Genomic DNA, 25,089 nt, shown 5'->3' with positions numbered 1-25,089 from the left:
TTCTTAGGACTTATGGAACATGATCAATTGTTATTGCTCCTGTTAACATTCCATCTGTCTTCTGTCCATCTTGGATGGCCTGAAAGAAAGATAATGTGTTCTGTTGGTTTTGGTTCTCAGAGTTGACTGAGGCTTATGGCCTGGGAGGCAGGATAACAAGGTGAGTCTCACCTGGAACTAGTCTGTGGCACAATGATTGGACAGGGAAGAAGCATGTTCAAAAGGGCGTGTTCCCTGGATTTAAATACATTGTGACATAGTTGAAGATTTATCTACTCAAAGTCACGCTGGAAAAAGGAGAACATTGGTTTAGCCTCAAATTAGGAGGAGGGCCAATCAGCATCGGATTTTCCCTTTGGAGTCTGGAACCATTGTAAATTCTTAGAAGAAGAGAATTGAGTTGGACTTGACATTGAGGAGAGTGTGAAGAAGGTAAGAACAATTTAACTAAGAAAATTCTTTCAAAACAATTCAAATTAGGGAAAGTGCTGGTGTGGAAAGATGGAGAATTAAGGAATTTTAAAGCTGCATATGCCTATATACACTTTACTGTGTCTGAAGCAAACAGTAAAATGAAGTTCAAGTTTGTTTGGAATTACAAATGTGTCTTAAAATATGTCACTGATTAAGACCTAGATATATTTGGTGGGGAGGTAGTGGCTTACTATGAAATTCTAATTTAAGCTTTTTTCTCATTATAGTGTTCATCTTATACTGAAGTATCTATTTGATTGAGATTCTACCAATAAAATTGTTGAACCTCTTTCTCTGGGTTATTTTGAGTTCGCTCCTCTTTTTGTGTATAGACCTGGTCTGTGGTTTGTGTGGCTATAACACCTGAGAATTAACACCTAACACTTAATTTAGATCTTGGAATTTCCCCAATATTATCTTTAAGTGCTAGAGTTTAAAAATATTTCTCTTTTGAGTAGGGAGTGTGTGCGTGCGTGCGTGTGTGTGTGGGGGGGGGGGGCGGGGAGACATGGGTGGTCAGCAAAGGGGCCAATGGGAATATTAGGAACTTTTTTCTTGTCTTCATTCCAGAGGATGATATTTGATATCATAGGAGGGACAGGTTTCTTTGGATGGAGGAGAAATATGATTCTTAGGATGTGCCACATCTAGAGGCCAGTGATTAGATCTTTCAGGTGGGAATCAGGCAGGGAGTCCTGAAGAAGGGTCTTTGTTTCCTACCGTTGGTGTTTCTCCCAGGGTTTCTGCTGGCTGCTTGGCAAGTATGTTCTGCTTTGTGGGTGAAGGAAGAAGTTGTGTTTTTGGTTTTGTTTTTTCAAAGAAGAATGTTCCTACACCAGATTTAGATCTTGTCAAACTCTCCTACTGTACTTAGTTTTAACAAGGACTAAGATGCACCTGTAGTTGATAGTAAATCAGGGAACAAGATTGATGGGTAATGGTAAGAGTGAAGTGATATTTGAAGGTACAGGCAATTTTGTTTCTCTCTATAGTGAAAGTGAAATAAAATGAATGCTGTTTTCATTACCATACCTGGGTCCCTTAGCCAGACAAATATAGCAAGTCTGTTGGGACTTTGACTTTGAGCCTTTTAAACATAGAAAGATTGGGACTACCGTATTGTTTCAGATTAAAAGGCCTGACACACAAAAATTCTGTACTGAAGTAGGAAGGATTCGTTTCTTTTCCCACTGATCACTTCACAGCTTTCTTTAAAAACCATCAGCCACTTCCCATGGCCTCCTCCTTGCCTTCCACTGGGCATGCTGACAGATGTTGGTCCTCCCAGTCTGTGGGGCAGCGGGTGTCTCTTACATGGTCATGGAGTAGGGTTGGGAGGACTGTTTAGTGTAGGGCTGCACATGTAGCAGAGTCCTGGATTATAAAATTGCCTGCTTTCTATGAGATAGGTGGTGTGTTTTACCTGTATATTCAAAGTACTTATTAGGTAATTCTAAACATTTAAAAGCAACAATTTTTATAATCCTGTTTGACATTTACCTTTATTTTTAAATATACTGGGGATCCTCAGGAAATAAAAAAAAAAAGTGATTCAGTTCCCTAACTTCTCAGTGTCCCTAATTACTAGCTATCTAGACTCTTACAAGATTGTCATAGAGGCTAATGAGCAGGACCCACGTTCCATAACCAATCACACAAATAATCCATTAAAGTGAGGGCTGGTTTCCTGAGAAGGTGTAAGAGGGCCCACCCTATTTCGGCGGTCAGGGAGGATTTCCTCGAGCATATGAAGCTGAAGGGACTAGAGGAAGTCAGCTCAGTTTGGCGCAAGGAAGAACTGATGTTAGACTACCAAGGCAATAAGTCTCATAATTAATTAGTTTTTAGGGAAATAGCCTGACTCTGGGAAGATTTTCATATTTTGGTTTTGGGCAGTGTTGTCAACCAAAAATAAGTAACTGACAGAAAGTTCCTGGGTAGATAAGATGATTAGTTCAATTTGGGGTATGTTGAGTATGAGATGGCCTTTGGGACATCAGAGTAGAGACATCGTGTAAATAAAGGATCTTGTATTATAAGAGCAGAATTACTCTAGTTCATTTACAACTTTATAGCATATAAAGGCCCAATGGGAACTAGAAAGAATAGATTTATAGTCTCTGCTTTCAATGAGTTTATTCTCTAATTACAGTAAAGAAGATCACACAGAAGATCTCAGTAACCCTCTAAGGCAAGAGCAGATGAAATGTTATAGGCAGCATGAATGATGGTCAAAAGAAATGCTGGGGAGCGTGTTGCTTTTCTGTATTATCCAAGAAGAGTTGTTCATTTGGTATTACCTTGGTTTTACTCTGGTAGTTTGAGGTGGACTGAGGATAGCACGAACTTATTTGTTTGTACTGTACGTTATTTGCTTTGGAGTAGCGCGTTTTATGAGGTGGGTTCAGCTATTTGTCCAATTTGACAGTAGAAGAAGCTGAGGCACTAAAAAAGTAACTTGACAAAAACTATGTAGTTAGTAAATGATAGAGTTGGTATTTGCATTTACTCAGTCCGAATCTAAAACCTCTGCCCCTCATTTTTCATACAATTCTTTTTACTAAATATATCCCCCTTCATTTATGTTATTTTAAAATGGTATTTTAGGAACTACATAATTTATTTAATTGTTATGCTAATTTTTGACATATATGTTGTTTTTAATTTGGTTATCTTATTTCCAACTATATCTTCAGGATAAATTCCTGTAGGTGTTTCCTGTACAAAGATGTTTAAGGGCCCCCAAATCATTTAAATAAATATTCTTTTCTGGAAAAGCTAAGACAATTTTCAATTCCACAGGGAAGTATTTTTTAATCTCATATGATTGCCTAGACATAAATAAAGAAGTGCATTAGGATAATGAATCAGAGACTGTTAAAGCAGGAACTCCAGATATCATTGAGATCCATCTCCTCCGTTTATTAATTAAGAACTAAGGCTCAGAGAGGTTAAGTAACAATTTTTCTTTAAAGACTCAAGGTTTCAAAAATCAAGAAACCAGTGTGTGAAAGAGACCACTAATGTTCATTAGAGAAAAATTGTAGACAGTTTGACATCATTTCAAATTTTGAACAAAAAGGCCATAGTTTCATATTACTTTCCTTTAAATTTGCTTAAAGAACAACTGTATGGGGAAGTTCATACTAAGTTTTTAAGAAATCCTTTTGAACTTTATGTTAAAAACAACAAAACAGATAAATGGATGGAATTGGAGAATATCATGCTAAGTGAAATAAGTCAATCCCAAAAAACCAAAGGCCAAATGTCTTTCCTGATAAGTGGATGATGATATATAAGGGGAGGGGTGGGTAGGGGGTGAGAGAAGAATGGAGGAACTTTGGATTACAGAGAGGGAAATGAGAGGGAGGGGGTATAAAAAATGCTGGAATGAGACAGACATCATTATCCTATGTACATGTATGATTTCACGAATGGTATGAATCTACATTGTGCACAACCATAGAAACGAAAAGATGTACCCCATTTGCGTACAATGAATCGAATGCAGCCTGTAAAAATTTTTTAAAAATAAAATTGAGAAATAAGTTCTCCCTCCCCCTTTGTGTCTCTGCATATATTCATATATACATATATATTTTTTTCTCTTTCTACATATATATTTACACACACACACATACATATATATATATATATAGTGTAGATATTAACTTTTTTGGGTCACTAAGCAAATAAAATAATACAAAAACGCATACTTATATGCTGCTTTGGGAGATGTTTGATGGAGCTGGCAGAAAATATTTTATAATTATTAGTTTGAAGGGGAAATAAAGCACAAATTAACTATCTCTGTACACAGTTACTTATATTCTTTTTATTTTATAAAAGTATGCTGTACACACTAAGAAAGAGTAGTAGAAGACAGGAAATAGTTAAAATCAGAGCTGAAATCAATGAAACTGAAACAAAAGAAACTATCAAAAAAACTGACAAAATAAAAAGTTGGTTCTTTGAAAAAATAAACAAAATTGATAAACCCTTAGCCACACTAACAAAGGGAAGGAGAGAGAAAACTCAAATTACTAAAATTCGGAATGAACAAGGAAATATCACGACAGACATGGTTGAAATACAAAACATAATTAGAAGCTATTTTGAAAATCTATACTCCAAAAAAATAGAAAATCCGAAAACATCAACAGGTTTCTAGAGACATATGAATTACCTAAACTGAACCAGGAGGACATACACAATTTAAGTAGATCAATTTCAAGCAATGAAATAGAAGTCATCAAAAGCCTACCAACAAAGAAAAGTCTGGGACCAGATGGGTTCTCAGCCAAGTTCTACAAAACCTTTAAAGAAGAGCTCATTCCAATACTCCTCAAAGTATTCCATGAAATAGAAGAGGAGGGAACCCTCCCAAACTCGACATTGTCCTTGAAACTCTAGCCAGAATAATTAGACCAAAGAAATCAAAAGGATACGAATAGGAAAAGAAGAACTCAAACTATCCCTATTTGCTGATGACATGATTATATATTTAGAGGAACTGGGAAATTCCACCAGAAACTTTTAGAACTCATAAGTGAATTCAGTAAAGTAGCAGGATATAAGATCAATGCTCTTAAATCTAATGCATTTTAATTCATAAGTGATGAATCCTCAGAAAGAGAAGTTAGGAAAACTACCCCATTCACAATAGCCTCAAAAAAATAAAATACTTGGGAATTAATCTAACAGAAGAGGTGAAAGACCTCTCCAATGAGAACTACAGAACACTAAAGAAAGAAATCAAAGAAAACCTTAGAAGATGGAAAGATCTCCCATGTTCTTGGATAAGCAGAATTAATATTGTCAAAATGGCCATATTACCAAAAGTGCTATAGATTCAAGGCAATTCCAATTAAAATCCCAATGATGTACCTCACAGAAATAGAGCAATCAATCATGAAATTCATCTGGAAGAATAAGAAACCCAGAATAGCTAAAACAATCCTTAGCAGGAAGAGTGAAGCAGGGGGTATCACAATAGCAGAACTTCAACTATACTACAAAGAAATAATAACAAAAATAGCATGGTATTGGTACCAAAACAGACAGGTAGATCAATGGTACAGAATAGAGGACACAGACACAAACCCTAATGAATACAGTTTTCTCATACTACACAAGGTGCCAAAATCATGCAATGGAGAAAGGATAGCCTCTTCAACAAATGGTGCTGGGAAAACTGGAAATCCATATGCAGCAGAATGAAACTAAACCCTTGTCTTTCACCCTGCCCAAAATTCAACTAAAAATGGATCAAGGACCTCAGAATCAGACCAGAGATCCTGCATCTTATAGAAGAAAAAGTAGGTCCAAATCTTCAACATGTCAGCTTAGGATCAGACTTCCTTAACAGGACTCCCATAGCTTAAGAAATACAAGCAAGAATCAATAACTGGGATAGATTCAAACTAAAAAACTTTCTCTCAGCAAAGGATACTATCAGCAATGTGAAGAGAGAGCCTACAGAGTGGGAGAAAATCTTTGCCACTCATACTTCAGATAGAGCACCAATTTCCAGAATATATAAAGAACTCAAATACAAATAATCCAATCAACAAATGGGCTAAGGTTATGAACAGACACTTCACAGAAGATCTACAAGCAATCAACAGATATATGAAAAAACGTTCAACATCTGTAGTAATAAGAGAAATGCAAATCAAAACTACCCTAAGCTTCTATCTCACCCCAATTAGAATGGCAATTATCAAGAATACAAGCAACAATAGGTGTTGGCGAGGATGTGGAGCAAAAGGTACACTCATACATTGCTGGTGGGGTTGCAAATTAGTGCAGCCACGCTGGAAATCAGTGTGGAGATTCCTTAGAAAACTTGGAATGGAACCACCATTTGACTCAGCTATCCCACTCCTTGGCCTATACCCAAAGGACTTAAAATCAGCATACTACAGTGATTCAGCCACATCAATGTTCATAGCTGCTCAATTCACAATAGCCAGAATGTGGAACCAACCTAGATGCCCCTCAACTGATGAATGGATAAAGAAACTGTGGTATATATATATACAATGGAATATTATTCAGCCATAAAAAATAATAAAATTATGACTTTTGCAGGCAAATGGATAAAATTGGAGAATATCATGCTAAGTCAATCTCAAAAAACCAAAGGACGAATGGTCTCACTGATAAGCGGATGATGACACATAATGGGGGATGGGAGGGAGGCAAGAATGGAGGAAGGAGGGACTGTATAGAGGGAAAAGAAGGGTGGGAGGCATGGGGGGAAGGAAAAAGATAACAGAATGAATCAAACACCATTACCCTATGTAAATGTATGATTACACAAATGCTATGCCTCTACTTCATGTACAAACAGAGAAACAAGTTGTACCCCATTTGTTTACAATTAAAAAAAAGTATGCTGTAGATATCTATAATTATAAAACATAAATTCAAACTTCTTAATCATAAAAAAAACAACAAAACATCTGCTTAATAGTTGTGAAATCTGGGCAAGTCATTTAACTTCTCTAAACCTGTATCTCAACTGAAAATAGGATAATTCCTCATGAGTGAGTATGTCTCAAAAAGTAAGTTTGAGATGGCATGTAAAACACTTGACATGGTGTCTACAATACAATGTAACTGTTCAGTGAGTGCAGGTGTTTATTTTCTCTATGGGCACTGACATCATTGTGGTGGGCTCTACTAGGCTTCCATGATCATCAAAAGTCAGTATACTCTACGGGGACAAAAAATGTTTTGGCCTGGTTCCAGAAATGAAATGTCTATCTTCTGGATGTTCTTATCTTTGTAGGACATGGGGAGTTTCAGTGGTCATGCCCTCCCTGGAACTTTCTTCCTCATCATGGGTCTTTGGTGGAGTACAAAGACTATTCTGAAGTATGTCTGCAAAAAGCACAAGCGGACCTGCTACCTTAGTTCCAAAGCTTTATTCCATCGAGTAGAAATTTTGGAGGGAGTTGTAGTAGTTGGTATGGCTTTAACTGGTGAGTGGATCATTTCTATGTTCTGTTTTCCCCTTCTGGGTATTTTCATATGCAAAGAGAAGCAAAATTAAGAAATCACCAAAATAAATTTGTATTAAAAATATCTCAATACATATTCTAATTATAGTGTCTATCTTACATAATTTGTTAGGTAGGTGATACTTCATGTTCATACAAAGTCCTATTCCTTAATGAATTAGCCAGAGTAGTTAATTTGCCTACCCAGTTAAGGTGAATTGCCCTTATACAATGGATTGGATCCTCTGAAATAATTGTTACAAATTGTTCAGATTTTGGGGAAAAAAAAAACCAAAAACTGCCAGGAACCATTTTACAAATGATACCAAAATAATCAAGTGATTTTGGGAAAGTTTTAATAATAAATTGTAGCCAATAGGCTATAGAGAGGGGTCAGGGCTGAGGAAGACCTTCTTCCCACATTCATCCTTTTTTCTGACTTCCTGAATTGGTGAATGTTAGGGCAGGTAGGTTCTAAGGACCTCCCATTGCCTAGGAAGATTCTGTGAAACATTCCACGGCAGTCTCTCCTCAGTAAAAGGTAAAGCCTCCCATTTTCCCATTAGATTTTTTTGTATGACACCAGGTATTTACTACGGTCATCAAATTAAAGTGCAACTATTTCCAAAGAGAGGAATTTCCCTGTCAAGTTCTATAGATTAACAAATACAGCAGCATCTCTGAGAAAGTTAAACTTATGCAAAACTGACTTAGATTATAAGCTCTATCTGTCTGGGCCTTCTCAGTTATCCTTAATTAAGGGAAAAACTGAATTCTTTAGCATTTTTATTGGGAATCAAAGACAACTCCCTATATTGTGGCAGCTACCCAAAGATGTAGTATCCAGGAAGAAAGTAATTACCCTTTATAAGACTGACCTTGAAAATCCAAACTCCCAAATCATTCAGGATTTACTTTGGTCATTAGACTGGAATAGGTAGTTGAACTAAAATTATCAGCATTGAAGGCCTGAAAAATGACAAATTTATTAAAATTGGTCCAAATCAGCATTCAAGCCTCTAAAATAAGAGTAAAGCACCAGTGCTCAGCTGTTAGGAAATAGCCCCCGAGAAGAATAAATGATGTAAGAAGTCAGTAGATCGGAACAGTCATTGCACATCCTCTTGCATCTTCATGCATGCTGTGGAAAATTAAGGAGAGGGTTGCTAAAACTGCCGTGTTCCTCTTCAGGTATAGCTGGGGAACAGTTTATTCCTGGAGGGCCCTACCTAACCTTATATAAAGAAGGCCAGTGGAACCAACTCCTGGCCTGGCATCACTGCACCATGTATTTCTTCTTTGGGCTGCTGGGTGTGGCCAACATCTTATGTTTCACCGTCAGTTCACTTCCAGTCTCCTTAACCAAGTTAATGTTGTCAAACGGCTTATTCGTGGAGGGTAAGTACGAGTGGTTATTTTTCTATCTTTTTCTCTATTAGTGGGCGATTGTGTGGCCCTTTATAACAATGTATATTTGCTGTCTTATTGCAGTTGCGATTGGTAGGGCCATAATGAGATATTTGGTGTCCTAGGTAGGGTGCCAAACACCTTTGCTCCAGACTTACTTAGTACAACTGGACAAGCACAGCCATTCAAGTGTGCTTTATTCACATTTCACATCTGTCTTAGAAGAATCATCTGTAGCGGTTCCTTATTACCTGGTGGTCCTGGAGATTATTGTTATTTCCACTTTTAACAATGAAAACTGAATTCAGAGTCATGGTACATGAATATCCCAAAAATGGGACAATCAAAAGGCTTCCGCTGTCTACTAATCAGCTTTTAAAATACTGATAAAGTAAATCTGTGCCATAATATAGGTAGAGTTTTAAAAATTCAGTAACATAAAAATTTGAGGTCCTAATTTTGAGAGATTCATGAAAAATAATATGTTTTGTTCAGTAGTTTTTGCAGTTTCCTGTGTGTCTGGGTGGGTGAAAGCCAGTGTTTAATGATTTATTTTCATTTATTACATATAAAAGAAATAGATGGATTATGGAACTACAAGTCCCAAATTATCAGGAGGCAGTCACTTCCTAACTGCTCCCCTTTCTTCCCACATCTGAAGATATGAACTTCTGCCTAATCCTCTGAGAACAGAGCTAAATGAAAGATGGGTGCCAACAACAAGGAGTGTGATTCTTGTTCTCTCCTGTTGTTACTACGTTTGGAGTGAACATCTTTTCCATTTTATTAAAGTAAAATTATTAGGATGAAGCTGGAATCTGTCCATGGTATGAAAAATGTGATTAGAGAAACTTGTCATACCTGGAAGGCCCACCCTGCGATCTGTGCATGTGCTTCCTTCCTCCCTGAGCTGGTTCCTCAGGGTAAGGCTTCAACCTCAGCCTGTTCTTTTCTGTAGTCACTTTAATTACAGCTCTCTGCCCTATCATGTTATTTATCATCATCTTGTGTAGACGGTGCTTTGAAATATAGTTAGTTGAGAATGTCATGGGGTGTTAGAGGAGAGAATAAAGGTTGGGGAAGGGAAAATATTAGATTATGAGGAGGCGGCGATGACTCCAAAAATGCAAGCCTGTGTTCCTGTGAGCAGCAGTGGGGACCTGCTTTTTTGGACAATTGTATGAGTATAGAAACTTCTGTGGGTAGAAAAAGGGAGTGAGACAAGCAGTGGGTGGCATTAGGTTTCATTAACAAAGACAAACTGTCCCCCTTCCTCCCCATTAGCTTTTATCTTCTACAACCACACTCATGGCCGGGAAATGCTGGACATCTTTATGCACCAGCTGCTGTTCTTGGTCAGCTTTTTGACAGGCCTGGTGGCCTTCTTGGAGTTCCTCATACGGAACAATGTGCTTCTGGAGCTCCTTCGGTCAAGCCTCATCCTGCTACAGGGAAGCTGGTTCTGGCAGGTGAGTAGGGGTCTCCAGCTAATATATCCATAGTCTCTGCCTGTAGCTTCTGTTCTTATTTGAGGGGGCAATTTGCTCTAGGCCCTAGAAACTTCCCTCCATTGTGTTGTCCGTAGTGAGAATGTGGGCCTCTGAGAGGTGATGTTCTTCAAACACTTAGTGTCTCTGGTGGGGTCATTGTCAGAGCAACTGGGTAGGAATCTGGGTGTGTGATTCTTCCTCACACACCTGAATATGTGAGAACTCTGAGCTGAAGCTGTTAGTCAGAAGCAGATCATGATGCTAAAACTACTTATAGCCTAATGGGTAGTAAGCTTGAGAAATACATGGGAGGCAGGAAAGAGGAAACTATTACTTATTAAGAAACAACTATAAGTTGGCCATGGTGCTGAATTTTTTTTTTTTTTGCTGAACTTTTATGCATACATTATTTTAGTCTATGTTTACAACAATCTGGAAGGTAGGTATCACTTCTAATTTACTTATAGGAAGATTCAGAGAGACTAAGATACTTTCTCAAGCTCACACTAAAAAGGAGTAAGGATCTGAATCTGGACTTGTCTGACCACAACAAATTCTAGGCTCTTTCTACTTTATGATGTCAACTCCCAAATCATGGTGTGTTGCTGAAAGTATAAATTCCAGTCAGTGAATATGTATTTTGTGGAGTCTCATAAATCATTATCTAATACACATATGTAGATGTAAAAAAAGTCTGGGATGGAAGAAAAATATGGCTTAATTAGAGAAAGCTTCTTAGAAGAGATATTTAGATATTTAGTTACCAGAGAGCAGGGACTTGGCATGATGAAGTTATTTCTGCATGCCATATGATAAATAATAAGAAAGCATTGGGAGGTGAAGACAAGAAATGGTCAAAACAGGGTAGGAAAGATGTGGCATTTCAATATGTTGGGAAGTAGGTAGGCTGTTTCAGCAGAGACAGATAAGGAGGGGATAGATTCAGGGGTTATTTTGAAAAAAATTATTAAAAAAAAACCCATCATGTAATGAAGGTGATAAGTGGTAACTTTAACAGCTTTTATACAGAAGCTGTGTGTTAGATTATTTACTGTCTAGCAGGAACACTCATTGAGTAAATAGAATGTTATATAAAACACTATTGTGCACTCTCTATACCTCTTGATTGAACTTTTTTACTATGTGAATGCATTACATTTTCAAAAATAAGTTTAAAAAAATTTTTAAAGAGATAACATCTGCTTAAGAAGACACAGTGAGTTTATGATCCAGTGTATCTTATCTGCTCTAGACACATAACAATGACATAAAATATTTAAAAATCCTAGAAAATAAAAAGGAAATTTTTAAAAAGAAAGAAAAATAAGAAAGTAAAAAACATTAAACTATAGGGAAGCAAAACAAACAAACACAGAGCAAAGATCCTTGTGGGCCAGATGCAGAACAGAAATGCACAGCTGGAACAGAGCCAAGCTGTAGGCATGTGGGTTCCAGGTTCAGAAAAGACAGTTATGAATTGTTGTTACAGGATGGGAACCGATTCTTGGAAATCCTAAATTGTGTCATTTTATATTCCTAATTTTTTCATCAGATTGATCTCTGTCTCAGAAGTCTGTTAAAGATTTATATGATAGTTATGATCTTGTCAAGTTCTCTTTTTCAGGTTTGCTTCCTTGTAAGGCCATCTTCTGCTTCTCTTTTTCAGTTGAATGATGATCCTCATTCATTTTCAATCTTTCTTGTTTTAAGATAAATACATTTAAGGCTATAAATTTCCCTCTCTATACTTCTATAACTGCCCATTTGCCATTTCCATTTACTTTCCTCTTAACTTATGTTCCTTATGTGTGCATTTGTGTGTGTGGTGTTGGGGATTGAGTCCAGGACCTTCATGCATAGTAAGCACATGCCCTACCACTGAATTATACCTTTAATCCTAGGAGTGTAAAGTTTCCAAACATATTCTTTTTCTTAATATTATTCATTTCTAATATGATTGCTCTGTGGTCAGAAAACATGTTTTCTTTGAGTTATGTTGAGACTTTCTTTGGGATATAGCCTGATGTCAGTGGTTGTAAAAACTCCATGTATTTAAAAAGAAAGTATATTCTTTCTTTGTTGGGTTCAGACTCTACGTTGTATTAATTAGTTTTCTATTACGGTAACAAACTGAGCTGATCAAACTAAAAAGACAAAAGGTTTATTTTGACTCATAGTTTCAGAAGTTGAAGTCCCTGATCAGTTTGGCCCATATGGGCAGGCAGCCCATTATGACGGGAACATGTGGTGGAGCAAAGCTACTCACTTCATGGTTTGAAAATGAAAGAGAAAGAAAGGAAGAGACCAGGGTGCCATAATCCCCCTTGAATATATGCCTCCAATGACATAAGGACCTCACACTACAGCTCAAATCCTAAAGGGTCCATCACCTCCCAGTAGCACTACCCTGGGAGAAAGTCTTTACCACTCAGATCTGTGGGGGACATTTAAGATCCAAATGTACACATATATTTACTAGATCAATTTTGTTAAAGAGTTTAATGTTAAAGTAGATATATTAAGAACAAAAGGGAACTCCAAAGAGAGTTGAAGAAAGGAATTATAAAGACAAGAGCATACTCAGTTAATAACTAATGATTAATTATACTTAAAATCTGATGGAGGAAGCTGTACTATATCTCAACTGAGAATAAATTGGCTTAATCTTCCCCTTTTGAGAGAGGAATGTTTTCATATTTCTTCAAAAGCATTTCTAAGGAGGAGCTATGAGAGTAAAAAAGACTAGACATAAGTCTGTGATCATTTGGAAGTTTTTTCACCCACCAATATGTCTACACCAGTTTCCTGTTAGACCTGGTGGCCAGCTTGGATAATTCTGGAGCCTTAGAGAAAAGTGAAAACACACCGTGAAAAGTGAAAAATGAGATCCCAGTGCAAATACACACACCAATAAAATTGTTGGTTTAGCCATAGAAACTCTCCCACTCTTAGATTCCTCTGAAACAAAAAAATGTCTAGGATGTTTATGGCCAAGACTGTCTTAAGCTAACAATTTTGTGTTGTGATTTGCTTTTCATCATATATTTCTTCTTGCTACTTCTCCAAATATGGCTAATACTAGGAATAAACTATTGTAGATGGATTAGAGAAAATACACACTGGACTCTTAGAACCATACATATAGAGATGTGAACTGAATAAAGCAAATAATGCCCAGATTGAAGGCTGGGGGTATTGCTGAGTGGTAGAAACTTGCCTTATGCATAAGGCCCTGGGCTTAGTCCTCAGTACTGAAAAAATTAAAAATTAAAAATATTTAAAAAATCAGCTCAGATTGTCTACTTTTATTTTTGGTGGACAATATTTTAAACTTTATTTTCTCTTTTTCATTAGCACATAACAGTTGTCCATATTTATAGGGTACAGTGTAACATTTCATTACATGTTTATAATATATACTGATCAAATCAAAGTAAATAGCATTTGCATCTCCTTATCATTTCTTTATGTTTGGAACTTTTGAGCTCCTCTCTTGTAGTTCTTCATATATGATTATATAATATGCAAAGGAGTGGAATTTCTCTCCCAATTTATGAAAACTGGTTTTCTTCCTGAACCAGTTTACATTTAAAATGTTTTTTCAAAAACTTAGACACATTGTGCAATTTCAAAAATAAAATCTTTCACGTCCCTGCATTCCGTGAGTCATGTTTTCCCCATGGCTCTGTATGGGAGAATATTTCAGTAGCTCACTTTGTAACTTGTCCCTCCCAATCTCCTCCTCATCGTCCTTAGAGCCCAGGGACAATCAGGGAATGAGGAAGCTTCCCCTGTTGCCTTCACTTCTTGTTAGTTTGGACAGTTGTTTCCTCTGCATCTTCCAGCTACAATACCACCCTCCCCCACCCCTCTAAAACCAGCCTTGTCTGGTCTTTAAGACAAAAGCTCATTCTGGAATGGCAAAAAGACCCAACTAAGCAATAGTTGTCTGGGGTCTGATACTTTAGATCAAGTACTTGCTTAGGCTTATACTGTTGAAATAAATGATTGGTTAATAAGATTTAAAAAAAATAGGAAATTCATACTCTTAACTATAAAATTTTGGCCCCTGGCATATTGCCCATTAGAGAAGATAATTATTTGTGGTTGAAATGTGATACTAATGGACTAAAACTAATCAGTAACAGGTGTTCGAGAGTGGCATACAAGATATAGCAAAAAAATTACATGTTTTTTTTTCTTAGAATTTTTATGTTAGAAAGCAAATTAGGGCAGCAGATAAAAGTGCAGTGATTGATTTTTACATTTAAAAGAGGATCTAATGAGTTGACTTTGTATTGGCAAATATTTTAAACTCACTTATTTTAATAACTTTTTGGAGTGTATTCTTAAGGATTTATCTATATATAGGATCATATCGTTTGTAAATATAAATAGTTTTACTTCTACCTTTTCAATGGGTATTTTTAATTTTCCCGGCATTATTGTTCTGGCTAGAATACCTAGTACAGTGTTGAATAAAGTGATGAAAGCAGACATCTGTGTATTGTTCCTGATCTTAGGGGGAAAACTTTCAGTTTTTCATCATGAAGTATAATGTTATCCATAGGCATTTATTTATTTTAAAACCTTTTTGTACTCTAATTCTGAAATAGCAGAGTGAAGCGCACAACATACACACCTAGGGCATTTGGGAAGACCACCTATCCCCAGAGAAGATTACTATTTATTTTGTAAATTGATCAGTAAATGTCCTTTTAATTTTTTTTTTCAAAAATATGACTTGGTGGATATGAGCTGTATGTTATTAAAACAGGCAGCTGAGCTTAATTTTTTTTTTCTGTGACAACTCAGGGAGTTATCTTAGTTATTAAGCATTTTGAAATGCACATCTTTGATAATATGGTTGGTTATTTTCATATGGCAATTCTGTTTTAAATTACAGATTGGCTTTGTCCTGTATCCCCCTGGTGGAGGTCCTGCATGGGATCTAATGGATCATGACAACAGTATGTTTCTCACCATATGCTTTTGCTGGCATTATGCATTGGCCTATATCATCATTGGAGTGAATTATGCTTTTGTCACCTGGTAAGTTAGTGAATTTTGTTCATGGAAGTTTCCATTCCTTGGTGTATTATCTGATGGTCAATACTTCACAGTGTTGAACTTAAAATTCAAAGAGGATTTTATTCCTTACCATCCTATAAGACAGGGTAGCATAGCAGGAATTATCAAACACAGAAATTGCCACTTAAAGAATACATGCGTGCTGGTTTAAAGTTGGACTAACTCAGTGGTATCTCTTCTGTGCCACTGACTCATACTCCAGCACTTTACTGTGCCCCCATATCTTTGCATATGCTGTTCCCTCTTCTGAATGGTGTGCCCCATCTGCAGCTAATCCTCCATTTAACCATGTACACACATTTCAACTTTTGTTAGTTTTTCATCTCTATGACCAAAATAGCTGATACAAACAACTTAAAAGAGGAAAGATTGATTATAGCTCATGGTTTCAGAGAATCAAGTCCACGGTTGGCCAACTCCTTTGCTCTGGCCCTGAGGTGAGACAGAACATCCTGGTGGAAAGGCACATCAGAAGAAAACTTCTCAGCTCACGGCAGCTAGAAATCAGAAAGAGAGAGGGGAAGGGGCCAGAAAGAAGGTAAAATCTTCCAGGATATGCCACAGTGATCTACTTCCTTCAGCCAGTCCTACCTTACACTAGTCCTTTCAGCCATCAATGGATCAATCCACTAATGAAGTCAGAGTTCACATGATTCAATCACTTCCAAAAAGCCCCACCTCTGAACACCTGAGATGTTGGGGGACATTCCAGATCCAAACCATAACACACTTGTTAATCTTGGAGCCGTTTTTTTTAAACCAATTTGTATGAGTCCCATTAAATTTGAGTGCTTGGTTAATTTGTCATTGACTAATATTTCTAATAGTTGAGTGATATATTTTTTTTAATAAGAATCCTGATACAACATTCCATGACTGGGGAGGAGAAATATAACAGACTGATAAGAAAACATATTCCTCTCTCTGGTGGTATTGCTTTAGGTCAATTACTTGAACAGTGGATCTCAGTTTTGTTGTTTACAAAGCAGGAATAATAAGAGTACTAAATGAGATCATGTATTTAATTGCTCAAGACATAATATGAATTCAATAATTGTTGTTGTTTTCTTGCTCTTCTTTTTCTCCCCCTTTACCTTCTCCTCCTTCTTTGGTAGTTTAAAAAAAAAAATGAATGAAGTGTAGACTCTAGACCCAGTCCTTGAGGAATTTCAGTCTTGTAGATGGCACTAAATTAGAGAGATGGACGATGAAAAGGCAGTGCAATGAATGGAAACAGTAGAAGAATAAAGCACTGTTAGAGTTCAGGGGAGGCTACTCACCTTCAAACTAAGCTGCAGCTTGGAAGATGAGCCGGAATAAGAAGTGGTAGTCATGGCTCTTCTCTCCAAGGCAGTTGGTGCCAAGCCACAACTGACTTAGCTTACGCCAATTACTAAGCATGAAAGCTCCAGCACCTAATCCTTTGGACTTGAGCACTGATTGAAATATTCTATGCCTGCAGTGTTCTAAATCTAGTGTTCAGTCTAGTAGCCACTAGCTACTAATCACATCAAATAGGGCTAATGCCACATTAATTTTAGTTAATTCAATGATCTATATAGATAGTGGCTAACACATCTCCCAGGTTCTCTGGATTCCTACCATCAGATTCCTAATAGCTGCTTGTAGGCTCGGGGGTGGGGTGGTCTCAGCCTCTGCTGGAACCAGTTTTCCACTCTTCTAGATATGGATCCTAGACAACCCCTTCTGCTGGGTGCTTCTTTGTGCTTTACTGCTGAAGCCACCCTGGCACTGTGGCTATGAAGAATCTATTTCCTTGCCCAGCTCCCAGATGTCAGACAGGCTTTTGGTCAGACCACTTTGACATGTACGTGCCTGGGTGCTGTGTATTCTTTTTTTTTTTGGCGCTGGGGATCAAACCCAGGGCCTTGTGCTTACAAGGCAAGCTCTCTACCAACTGAGCTATCTCCCCAGCCCCCTGGGTGCTGTGTAATTCTGCTTTTTCATTCACCCAAATATGTGATGAGCTCTTTATTAAGGCTGGCTCTGCCACTGAGTGAAACTTGACTTCTTCCTCTGTTGTTCTAGGCTGACATCCGGGCCTCATCTCCTTAGGGGCTGGGCAGCCTCCTGGAACAGTGCCAGAATTCAAGGAAATTCTCTACCTCATGTCAGCTCCCCTCCAGAGCCAAAAGAAGACTACTGTCTCTTCCTGTTTCAAAAACCTTCAGACGCCTACTGAACTTCTTATTCACTTACTATTCTCTGGAAGCCAGAAACTTCATTCTTATTTTTCAACTTCTCCCTTTCCTCACCACATGCCATTCTAATCTTTTTGACCAGACAGTTCCCTCTACCTGGCATATCCACATTAAATGCACATCTCTTCTATGGATGCTTCCGTGGTTCCTCTAGCCCTAGCTCATCTCCCTTTCCTGAGTTTTTACATCAATTTATTCTCCATCAGACATTTTAAAAGTTGGGATCTATCTGGGGATGTTGACTATTAGCTCGTGGATCAGTCAGCTCTCCATCACTGTGACACAATACCTGAAGAAAACAACTTAATGAAGAAAGATTTATTTCAGCTCAAGGTTTCACAGGTTTCAGTCCATGGGCAGCTGGCTTCATTGCTTTTAGGCCTGTGGTGAGATAGCACATCATGATGGAGAACGTGACGGGAGCAAAGCTGCTAATCTCAGGGCAGCTGGGAGACAAAGAGAAGGAGAGGATGGATCAATGGTCCCAATATACCCTTAAAGGGCACACTCCCCAAAACCTACTTCCTCTGACTAGACCTGCCTCCCAAATGTTCCACCACCTTCCAATAGTGCCATCGGCTGGGGGAAAATCTTTAACATGAGCTCTTGGGAGACATTTAAGATCCAAACCATAACATTCTTCCCCAGGACCCCCAAGGCTCATGTCCATCTCACAATGCAACATACCTTTACAGTATTGCAATATCCATTTGTAATATCGGTCTGCAAGAGTCCCCAAAGTCTTAACTGTTCCAGCATTGCTCAAAAGTCCAAATCCAAAGTTCCCTCTGAGAAGCAAGGCAAACTCTTAACTGTGAGCCCCTGTAAAAGTCAAAGTTATATACATCCAATATATCATAGCACAAAGTAAACATTTCCATTCCAAACAGGGGAAATAGAGGCTAGAAAGAAGGGATGAGACCAAATCAAAATGAAAACCCAGCAAGGCAAATATTAAATTCTGTAGTTCCATGTCCAGTATCTGAGGCACATGGTGCTGTGATGTGAGCTTCAAAGGACTTGGACAGTTGTACCCCTATGGCCTTGGTGACTGCAGCCAACATGCCACTGTTGTGGAGTAAATTTGCTCATAGCCTTCAGCCAGCCTTGGCAGGTGCTCCACTTTCCTGGCATCTCTAACTCCATTGCAGCTTCTGTTTCATGCTTATAGCTATATGCATCACCTTCTCAGGGGAAGCCTATATGGATTCTAACTCAACTATCTGTACTCCAGGTCTTCCTTTGAGATTTTGGTGGAAGCCTCTGTGATTCCACAACTTTTGCATTCCCATGCTGAGAAAACCAGCATCATATGGATTATGCCGAAGTGTTCTGCAAGCTCAAGGAGTAGCCAGGTCCACTTGGACCATAGCTGTAGTGGCTTCTGAGTGTCTGAGTGACTGAGCTGGACCATAGCTGTAGTGGCTTCTGAGTGTCTGAGTGACTGAGCACAGTGAAACAAATCCTTGGGAAACAATTTGCTGAATGGCCTTCTGTGCTCAAGGGACCCAGATGCTCCCATCCAGGAGCTTATACTTTAAGTGTAAAGGCTTATACTTTTAAACATTTGAACCTGCAATTGGTACAGTCTCATTGATTCCTGAGGTGCCCTCTTTCCTAGGCATCTTTCCTATTGTCTCAATGCAAAGTAACTGGCTTCTTTTTGATGGTGCTAATCTCTTTAGCAACCACTGCCTCCTTGAGCACAACTTTACACACACTACTTTTCTAGCAAACTGCAAGTTTTTCAAAACTTTCTGTTTTGCTTTATGCTCCCAATTGTCACTATTAATTTGACTAAGTGCATCCATCAGTATCTATGCCACGGTCTGAAGGCTGTGCTGACTTGAAGTTTCCTCTGCCAAATACATTTGTTTATCACCTTGAAACAGCCCCACAAAGTCTCAGCACATGGAGAAAATGTAGACAAGTCCTTTGCCACAATGTAACATGAATGGCTGGGAACCAGGTCTTTACCATATGAGCTCTTGGGGGATTTTTAAGATTCAAACCATAATAACTCATGTGTGTTTGTTTTATCTGCTAGCTAGATTATATCTTCTTGTGGCAAAGAACCTTTTAAAATTCCCATATATCTTTTACACTGGCAAATTATATAGTAGGTGCTCAATAAACATTGTTTTCTAATAGAACTCTTACTCAGAACTACTTAAATATAGGCTATATTTATTTGAAAATTATGTTGCATGTGCAATTTAGTTTGCTGTCATATTGTTGTTGGTAAGATAAAAACAAGAGTTCAATTTTTTTTTGAGCTCTTGTGATATAAACTTTAGCAATAACTTTAAATATATTATTAAGATCCAGGAGTGTCTCTCAATGAGGTCACATGAATGGTTCATTTACTCTTGAATTTCAAGGTAAGGGGCCTTGAAAATCCACTGGTCAGGATGTGATTGTGGAGGTGATTTGGAAGTCATCCACAAGTGATGAAGTGTTAAAACACATATTGGAATTTGTTTGATATAGCATAGAGATCATTATGGAAGCACAACCAGGTTACAGATCCCCAACTCTCTGGAAGATGAACCTATACTTCCCAGCTTTCTAGCCTTATCCAATTCCATGGCTTCACTCTTGATTATAATAGCTCATAAGTGAGAACTATCTGGAATTCTTATTCCATGTTTTACTGTATCTCACATGTAAACATCACTGTTTCACAGAACTATTTCAGGAGACCTTTCTATGTATAAGAGACTATTTCCCATTTACAGACTGGCTTTCCAGGCAATGATTCATTTCGAAGAACAAAATAGAGATGCCCTAATTGTGCTCATGATAGCTTCCTAGAAATGCACCCATTGTCTCAACTCTGCTGTTTCAGATATTAATTGAAGAATATATATGGAAAGATATGAAAGGAAAAGAGCATAGATACCCAGACTTTAGTTCCTGGGCTTTGCACCATTTGAGTAACTAGCAATTTTTTATACTTCCTCATTATTACCCTCTCAACATGTCCCTGGTGCATTTCTGCGTGTGCAAAACCTAGAGCTGCAGCTGGCAGAAAAAACCTGGTAAAAGTGTCTGTGCGTCTCAGCGTGGTGCAGCAAGAGCAGATAAAACCAGAGAAGAGTCAAATTATGATGATTAATTTGTGAGAAGCAGCCACGAATTGTTTTACTTTACACAGGAGTCTTCAGGAAAGAAACTACTCAATTAACTAAATAGTCCATTTCATTTCACATATATTGAAGATGTGCAATGTGGAAATAAGATGTAGTTTTCAAAAAAATGACAGAAATGCTTTCAAGCCTTTGACTTGTCACAGAGAAATGGCCTTTCATGAGAACAGTGGCTTGACGGGTTGAGGAGAGTGGGAGCAACATCAATAGTTATTTAATCAGAGCTAATGATTTCCAGCAGTTCTTCTGGTTCTGGAGTCAACAGATGTTACTAATACTGCCCAGTTATTGTTGTTTGTTGGATGAATTAATGCTGAGTTGGAAGTGACAGAGTAATTAGCCTCTATGAACAGGTGAAAGACAAGGACTCCTGGCAGATTTTCCCAAAGGTCATTGATTTGTCAACTGTGTGTGAAGCCACTATTCCAGAACAGACATTGGTTCAGACTTCCGCTGGGGTCAGGGGAGCAAACAAGATGGAGTTCTGCAATTGTGAAGCTTTAGTGGGATCCAGAGCATAGGGAAAGGCATGACATATTGATAAGATAGGACAGAACTTCATCAGAAGGAGGAAGGCAGAAAACAAGCTTCAAGATGCAAGTAGGCTGTTGGAGTTTTTCATAATAGGAGAATAATTTGGTTTATCAAATTTTCATTTTGCTATGTATTTTGGGAAGTTATGTTTTACTGATGTGGTCACAGTACAATGTTCTTATGATAATCATGCACAGGAAAAGCTCTGCACAGTTTTTAGTAATAGTCTTTTGATTACATTAGAGTAGTGAAGAGCCTGTGGGGCTTTTGCCACTAAGAAGCTTCAGATAATCCAGTGTCAAACCCTGTAATTGCTACTTCCCCCAAACCCACAGTTTAGATTCTCTTAACCTAAGAACATGGTCACAGGGTGAAGAGAACTTCTCTGAACTCAATTAACCATGGACAGGGCCATCACATGCAGTCAAGGAAACTGTGCCCTACACAAAAGCATGTCTCTGAAGGAGCAAGTGGGGGCTGAATTCCAGGCCAGATTTGGCATGGGGCTTGCCGTGGGTGCCAGCCCTAGGGAAGGAGGACGCTTCATCTTTTTTGTAATCACTGAGAGCTGTGGCTTTGATGGACAAGCTCCACTGATCTTGGTTTCATCTGGGGTTGCCACAGAGCATGGATTCTCTTGTTTGTCTTAGAAATGATTGAAATTATCTTCCGATGCCCAATTAAACAATCACTTACTACATTTGAAAGTCACATTTTATCTTTTTACTTACATCCCATTTTAATCTACAAACATGTTCATGTAACTCTGAAGCTAAATAAAAATGATTTGCCTTTTTGGGTTGCTTCCTATTCACACAAATAATCTGGTCATTGTTACGTTACAGATACATGCTGCTCTTGGTTTTTATTTTAAATGTCATCTAATAGAGATGATTTTTTGTTTCCTCAGGCTGGTGAAATCTAGACTTAGGAGGCTCTGCCCCTCAGAAGTTGGACTCCTGAAAAATGTTGAACGAGAACAAGAATCAGAAGAGGAAATGTGATTTTGATGGGCATCTAGTCTATCTAGATAAACCTATTCTCTTTTGCATTGTCTTTGCTCATGGTTTTGTTTCTTGAACTTTTTTTGGAGATCAGCAGGCAGAGAATGACTCTGTAGTTTGTATTTCTAATTTTGTTAAAGTATTTGAGTTTAAATGTTTTATTTTAGCTTTGAAAATACTTTGGGTGATACATTCATTTTGCACAGAATGCTATCCAGGGGCTAGAGTGACTTTTCTCACATGTATCCTTTGATGCCCACACTATGAAATATATTGGTTTTATGTGCCTTATAGACAGGCTCAAGGTTCCTGGTCTTGCTACCATTTCTAACTCATTGAACATGGAATTATAACTGTTTATTGCTGCAATGAGAAATAAATAAATGCATGTACCTCAAATCTTTGTTATTATTATTAAGCTACACCTCACCCTTAGGTGATGCACAAGAGGCTGAATGTCACAGAAATTCGTTTTGGTGTGACATCTCTCTCTGGAGTACTTGAGTTTTCCTGTGGAAAACAGACCAAATGTCCTGTTGAGTTGTGTGATCTTCCCAAGATAAAAGCAATGATCCTCAGTACACGTGGTCACAAAGCTATCAGAAAATGGGAAAAGAGAGTTGTGGTGTTGGCTGTAAGAGTTAAAAGTCATCAAAGAAGAATGAAATTATGGCATTTGCTGGTAAATGGATGGAGCTGGAGAATATCATGCCAACTCCAAAAAAGCCAACTCCAAAAATTCAAAGGACAATGAATGTTTTCTCTGATATGTGATGCTAATTCACAATAAGGGTCAGCGGGGTGGGGGGTGCTAGGGAAGATTAGTTACTTTAGATTAGATAGAGGGGCATGAAGGGGAAGGAGTAGGGGTATGAGAGTAGGAAGGATGGTGGAGTGAAAAGGACATTATTAGCTCATGTACATATATGACTGCATGACCCATGTGAGCCTACAATGTGTATAATCAGAAAACTGAGAAATTATACTCCATTTATGTATGATTTATTAAGATATATAAATGCATTCTATTGTCATATAAAACTAATTAGAAAAAATTTTTAAAGACTTAATCAACAACAACAAAAAAGTCATAACACCACAGAAGGACCACCATGCCACCCCCGTGTTAAAGCAGGTGAGGACTTAAAACAAGGGAAAGGTTGTATAGAATACCTGAGTCAGGAGTCAGGATCCCTTCCCAGCTGTGGACTATGTAGCCCTCAGTGCAGACACGAAGTCCTGTCCTAATTCTAACTCAACCATTAACCTGCCTCCGGGTATCCAGTAATCATCGTGTCCTCTCTAAAGTAAGGGAATTGAATTGATTGCATCACGGACCTTTTTCTGGCTGTCACATTGCACAAATCTCCAGGTGGAAGCATGTGGACAGCTAACTTAACACAGTGTCAGTCAGAAAGTCCAGTCTCTGCCATGACAGAAGAAAGGAGGACGCAGGAATCCCCAGGAGAGGATGACCCAAATGTGGAGGAAAGGAGGCAGTCTTGTGCAAAGCTGGAGCTAAACGTGGGCAATTAAATCCTGAGGCCTCCCCTGGCATTCCAGAGCACTGGCAAGTGCAGAAGCTACCCTGCCTGGCATACATCACAGTGGCCCTGAAGGTGGAGGTGATAGGATTCCTCAGGCCCAAGAACCAGACACATTCATTTTGTTACAAAAGGTTCGGAAAACACAGATGTGGTGCCTAAAGATTTATCTTTAGGAATGCAATAAATCTTAGTGCACTCTGGCATTTGGAAATGCCCACATGCCATTGTCCTCTGGGTATCATGTGCTCTGACCCATGTGTGTCCTAGATCTGAGGGCTCTCTTCCAGTCCAGCAAAATTCTATGACTGGCAAATCTGAGTTTCAAAAGAATGAGTGAGCAGTCAACCACAGTTACTTGAGGTTGGCATCACTGGAATCTACGGCTGAGCAGGTATGATTGAGATTAAGTCTCAGTCAGGCACAGTGGCACAAGACTGTAATCCCAGTGACTTGGGAGGCTGAGGCAGGAGGATCCCTAGTTCAAAACCAGCCTCAACAACTTAATGAGGCTCTAAGTAACCTAGTGAAACCCTGTCTCAGAATAAGAAATAAAAAAAAAAAAAGGCTGGGTATGTGATTCAGTGATTAAGCACCCCAGTTTTCAATCCCTGGTAGAAAAAAAATGTAAGTTTGGAATCTTGATCCTTGATAAGTGTCAATATTCTACAGCCATTATAAAAGAGCAGAAATGTTCATTTCTTAAGTATCTGCAGGCAGAGAATACAAGAAAGATACAACCCAGTGAGTTCTCAGATGAGGAACATTTGATTCAACTTTAAAACGATGGTCTGGGATTGTTTATAGACCTTGCAATAAGTCAAAAATTTTAAGACTTATTGTGTCTTTATGGTTATATTATTAAATTTCTACTTTACAACTACCGTTTTTTGGAATGACAAGAAAAATTAACATATTGAGATTGAGCCCAAATAGGAAAGTCTTCTTCACATTGTGCTTGGGAGTCTTAGATCAATAAGTAGACTCTGTAAAGGTTTTGATTTATAAAGGGTTATATTTATAAATAATTATATAGGTTTTCAAAACCATGACACTGATTTTTATTTTTGGTATCAGGGATTGAACTCAGGGGCACTTAGCCACTGAGTCACATTCCCAGCCCTTTTAAAATATATTTTATTTAGAAACAGAGTTTTACTAAGTTGC

The 25,089-nt window shown here is 38.1% G+C and overlaps 1 protein-coding gene across 4 annotated transcripts in view; it reads left to right on the top strand.

Moving 5' to 3' along the window:
* Positions 1–22,769, top strand: part of Tmem45a (transmembrane protein 45A) — a 76,178-nt gene extending 53,409 nt beyond the window's left edge. The window contains exons 1-6 of one of the 4 annotated variants that reach the window (XM_047563076.1): positions 272–432; positions 7,271–7,463; positions 8,673–8,879; positions 10,173–10,357; positions 15,285–15,430; positions 17,519–17,780. In XM_047563076.1, coding sequence (XP_047419032.1) covers positions 7,274–7,463; positions 8,673–8,879; positions 10,173–10,357; positions 15,285–15,430; positions 17,519–17,672 — 882 coding nt within the window. In that variant the 5' untranslated portion in view covers positions 272–432; positions 7,271–7,273 and the 3' untranslated portion in view covers positions 17,673–17,780. Of the gene's footprint in view, positions 1–271; positions 433–7,270; positions 7,464–8,672; positions 8,880–10,172; positions 10,358–15,284; positions 15,431–17,518; positions 17,782–22,284 lie in introns of those variants that run through there. The other 3 variants (XM_047563074.1, XM_047563073.1, XM_047563075.1) reach the window with 3 other exon arrangements.
* Positions 22,770–25,089: the final 2,320 nt, after the last annotated feature.

Source organism: Sciurus carolinensis, chromosome 9 (genome assembly GCF_902686445.1).
Source record: "Sciurus carolinensis chromosome 9, mSciCar1.2, whole genome shotgun sequence".
In the NCBI taxonomy this organism is placed as follows: Eukaryota; Metazoa; Chordata; class Mammalia; order Rodentia; family Sciuridae; genus Sciurus; species Sciurus carolinensis.
The sequence above is the reverse complement of the archived record's forward strand: the minus strand, read 5'-3'. Positions and strand labels throughout refer to the sequence as shown.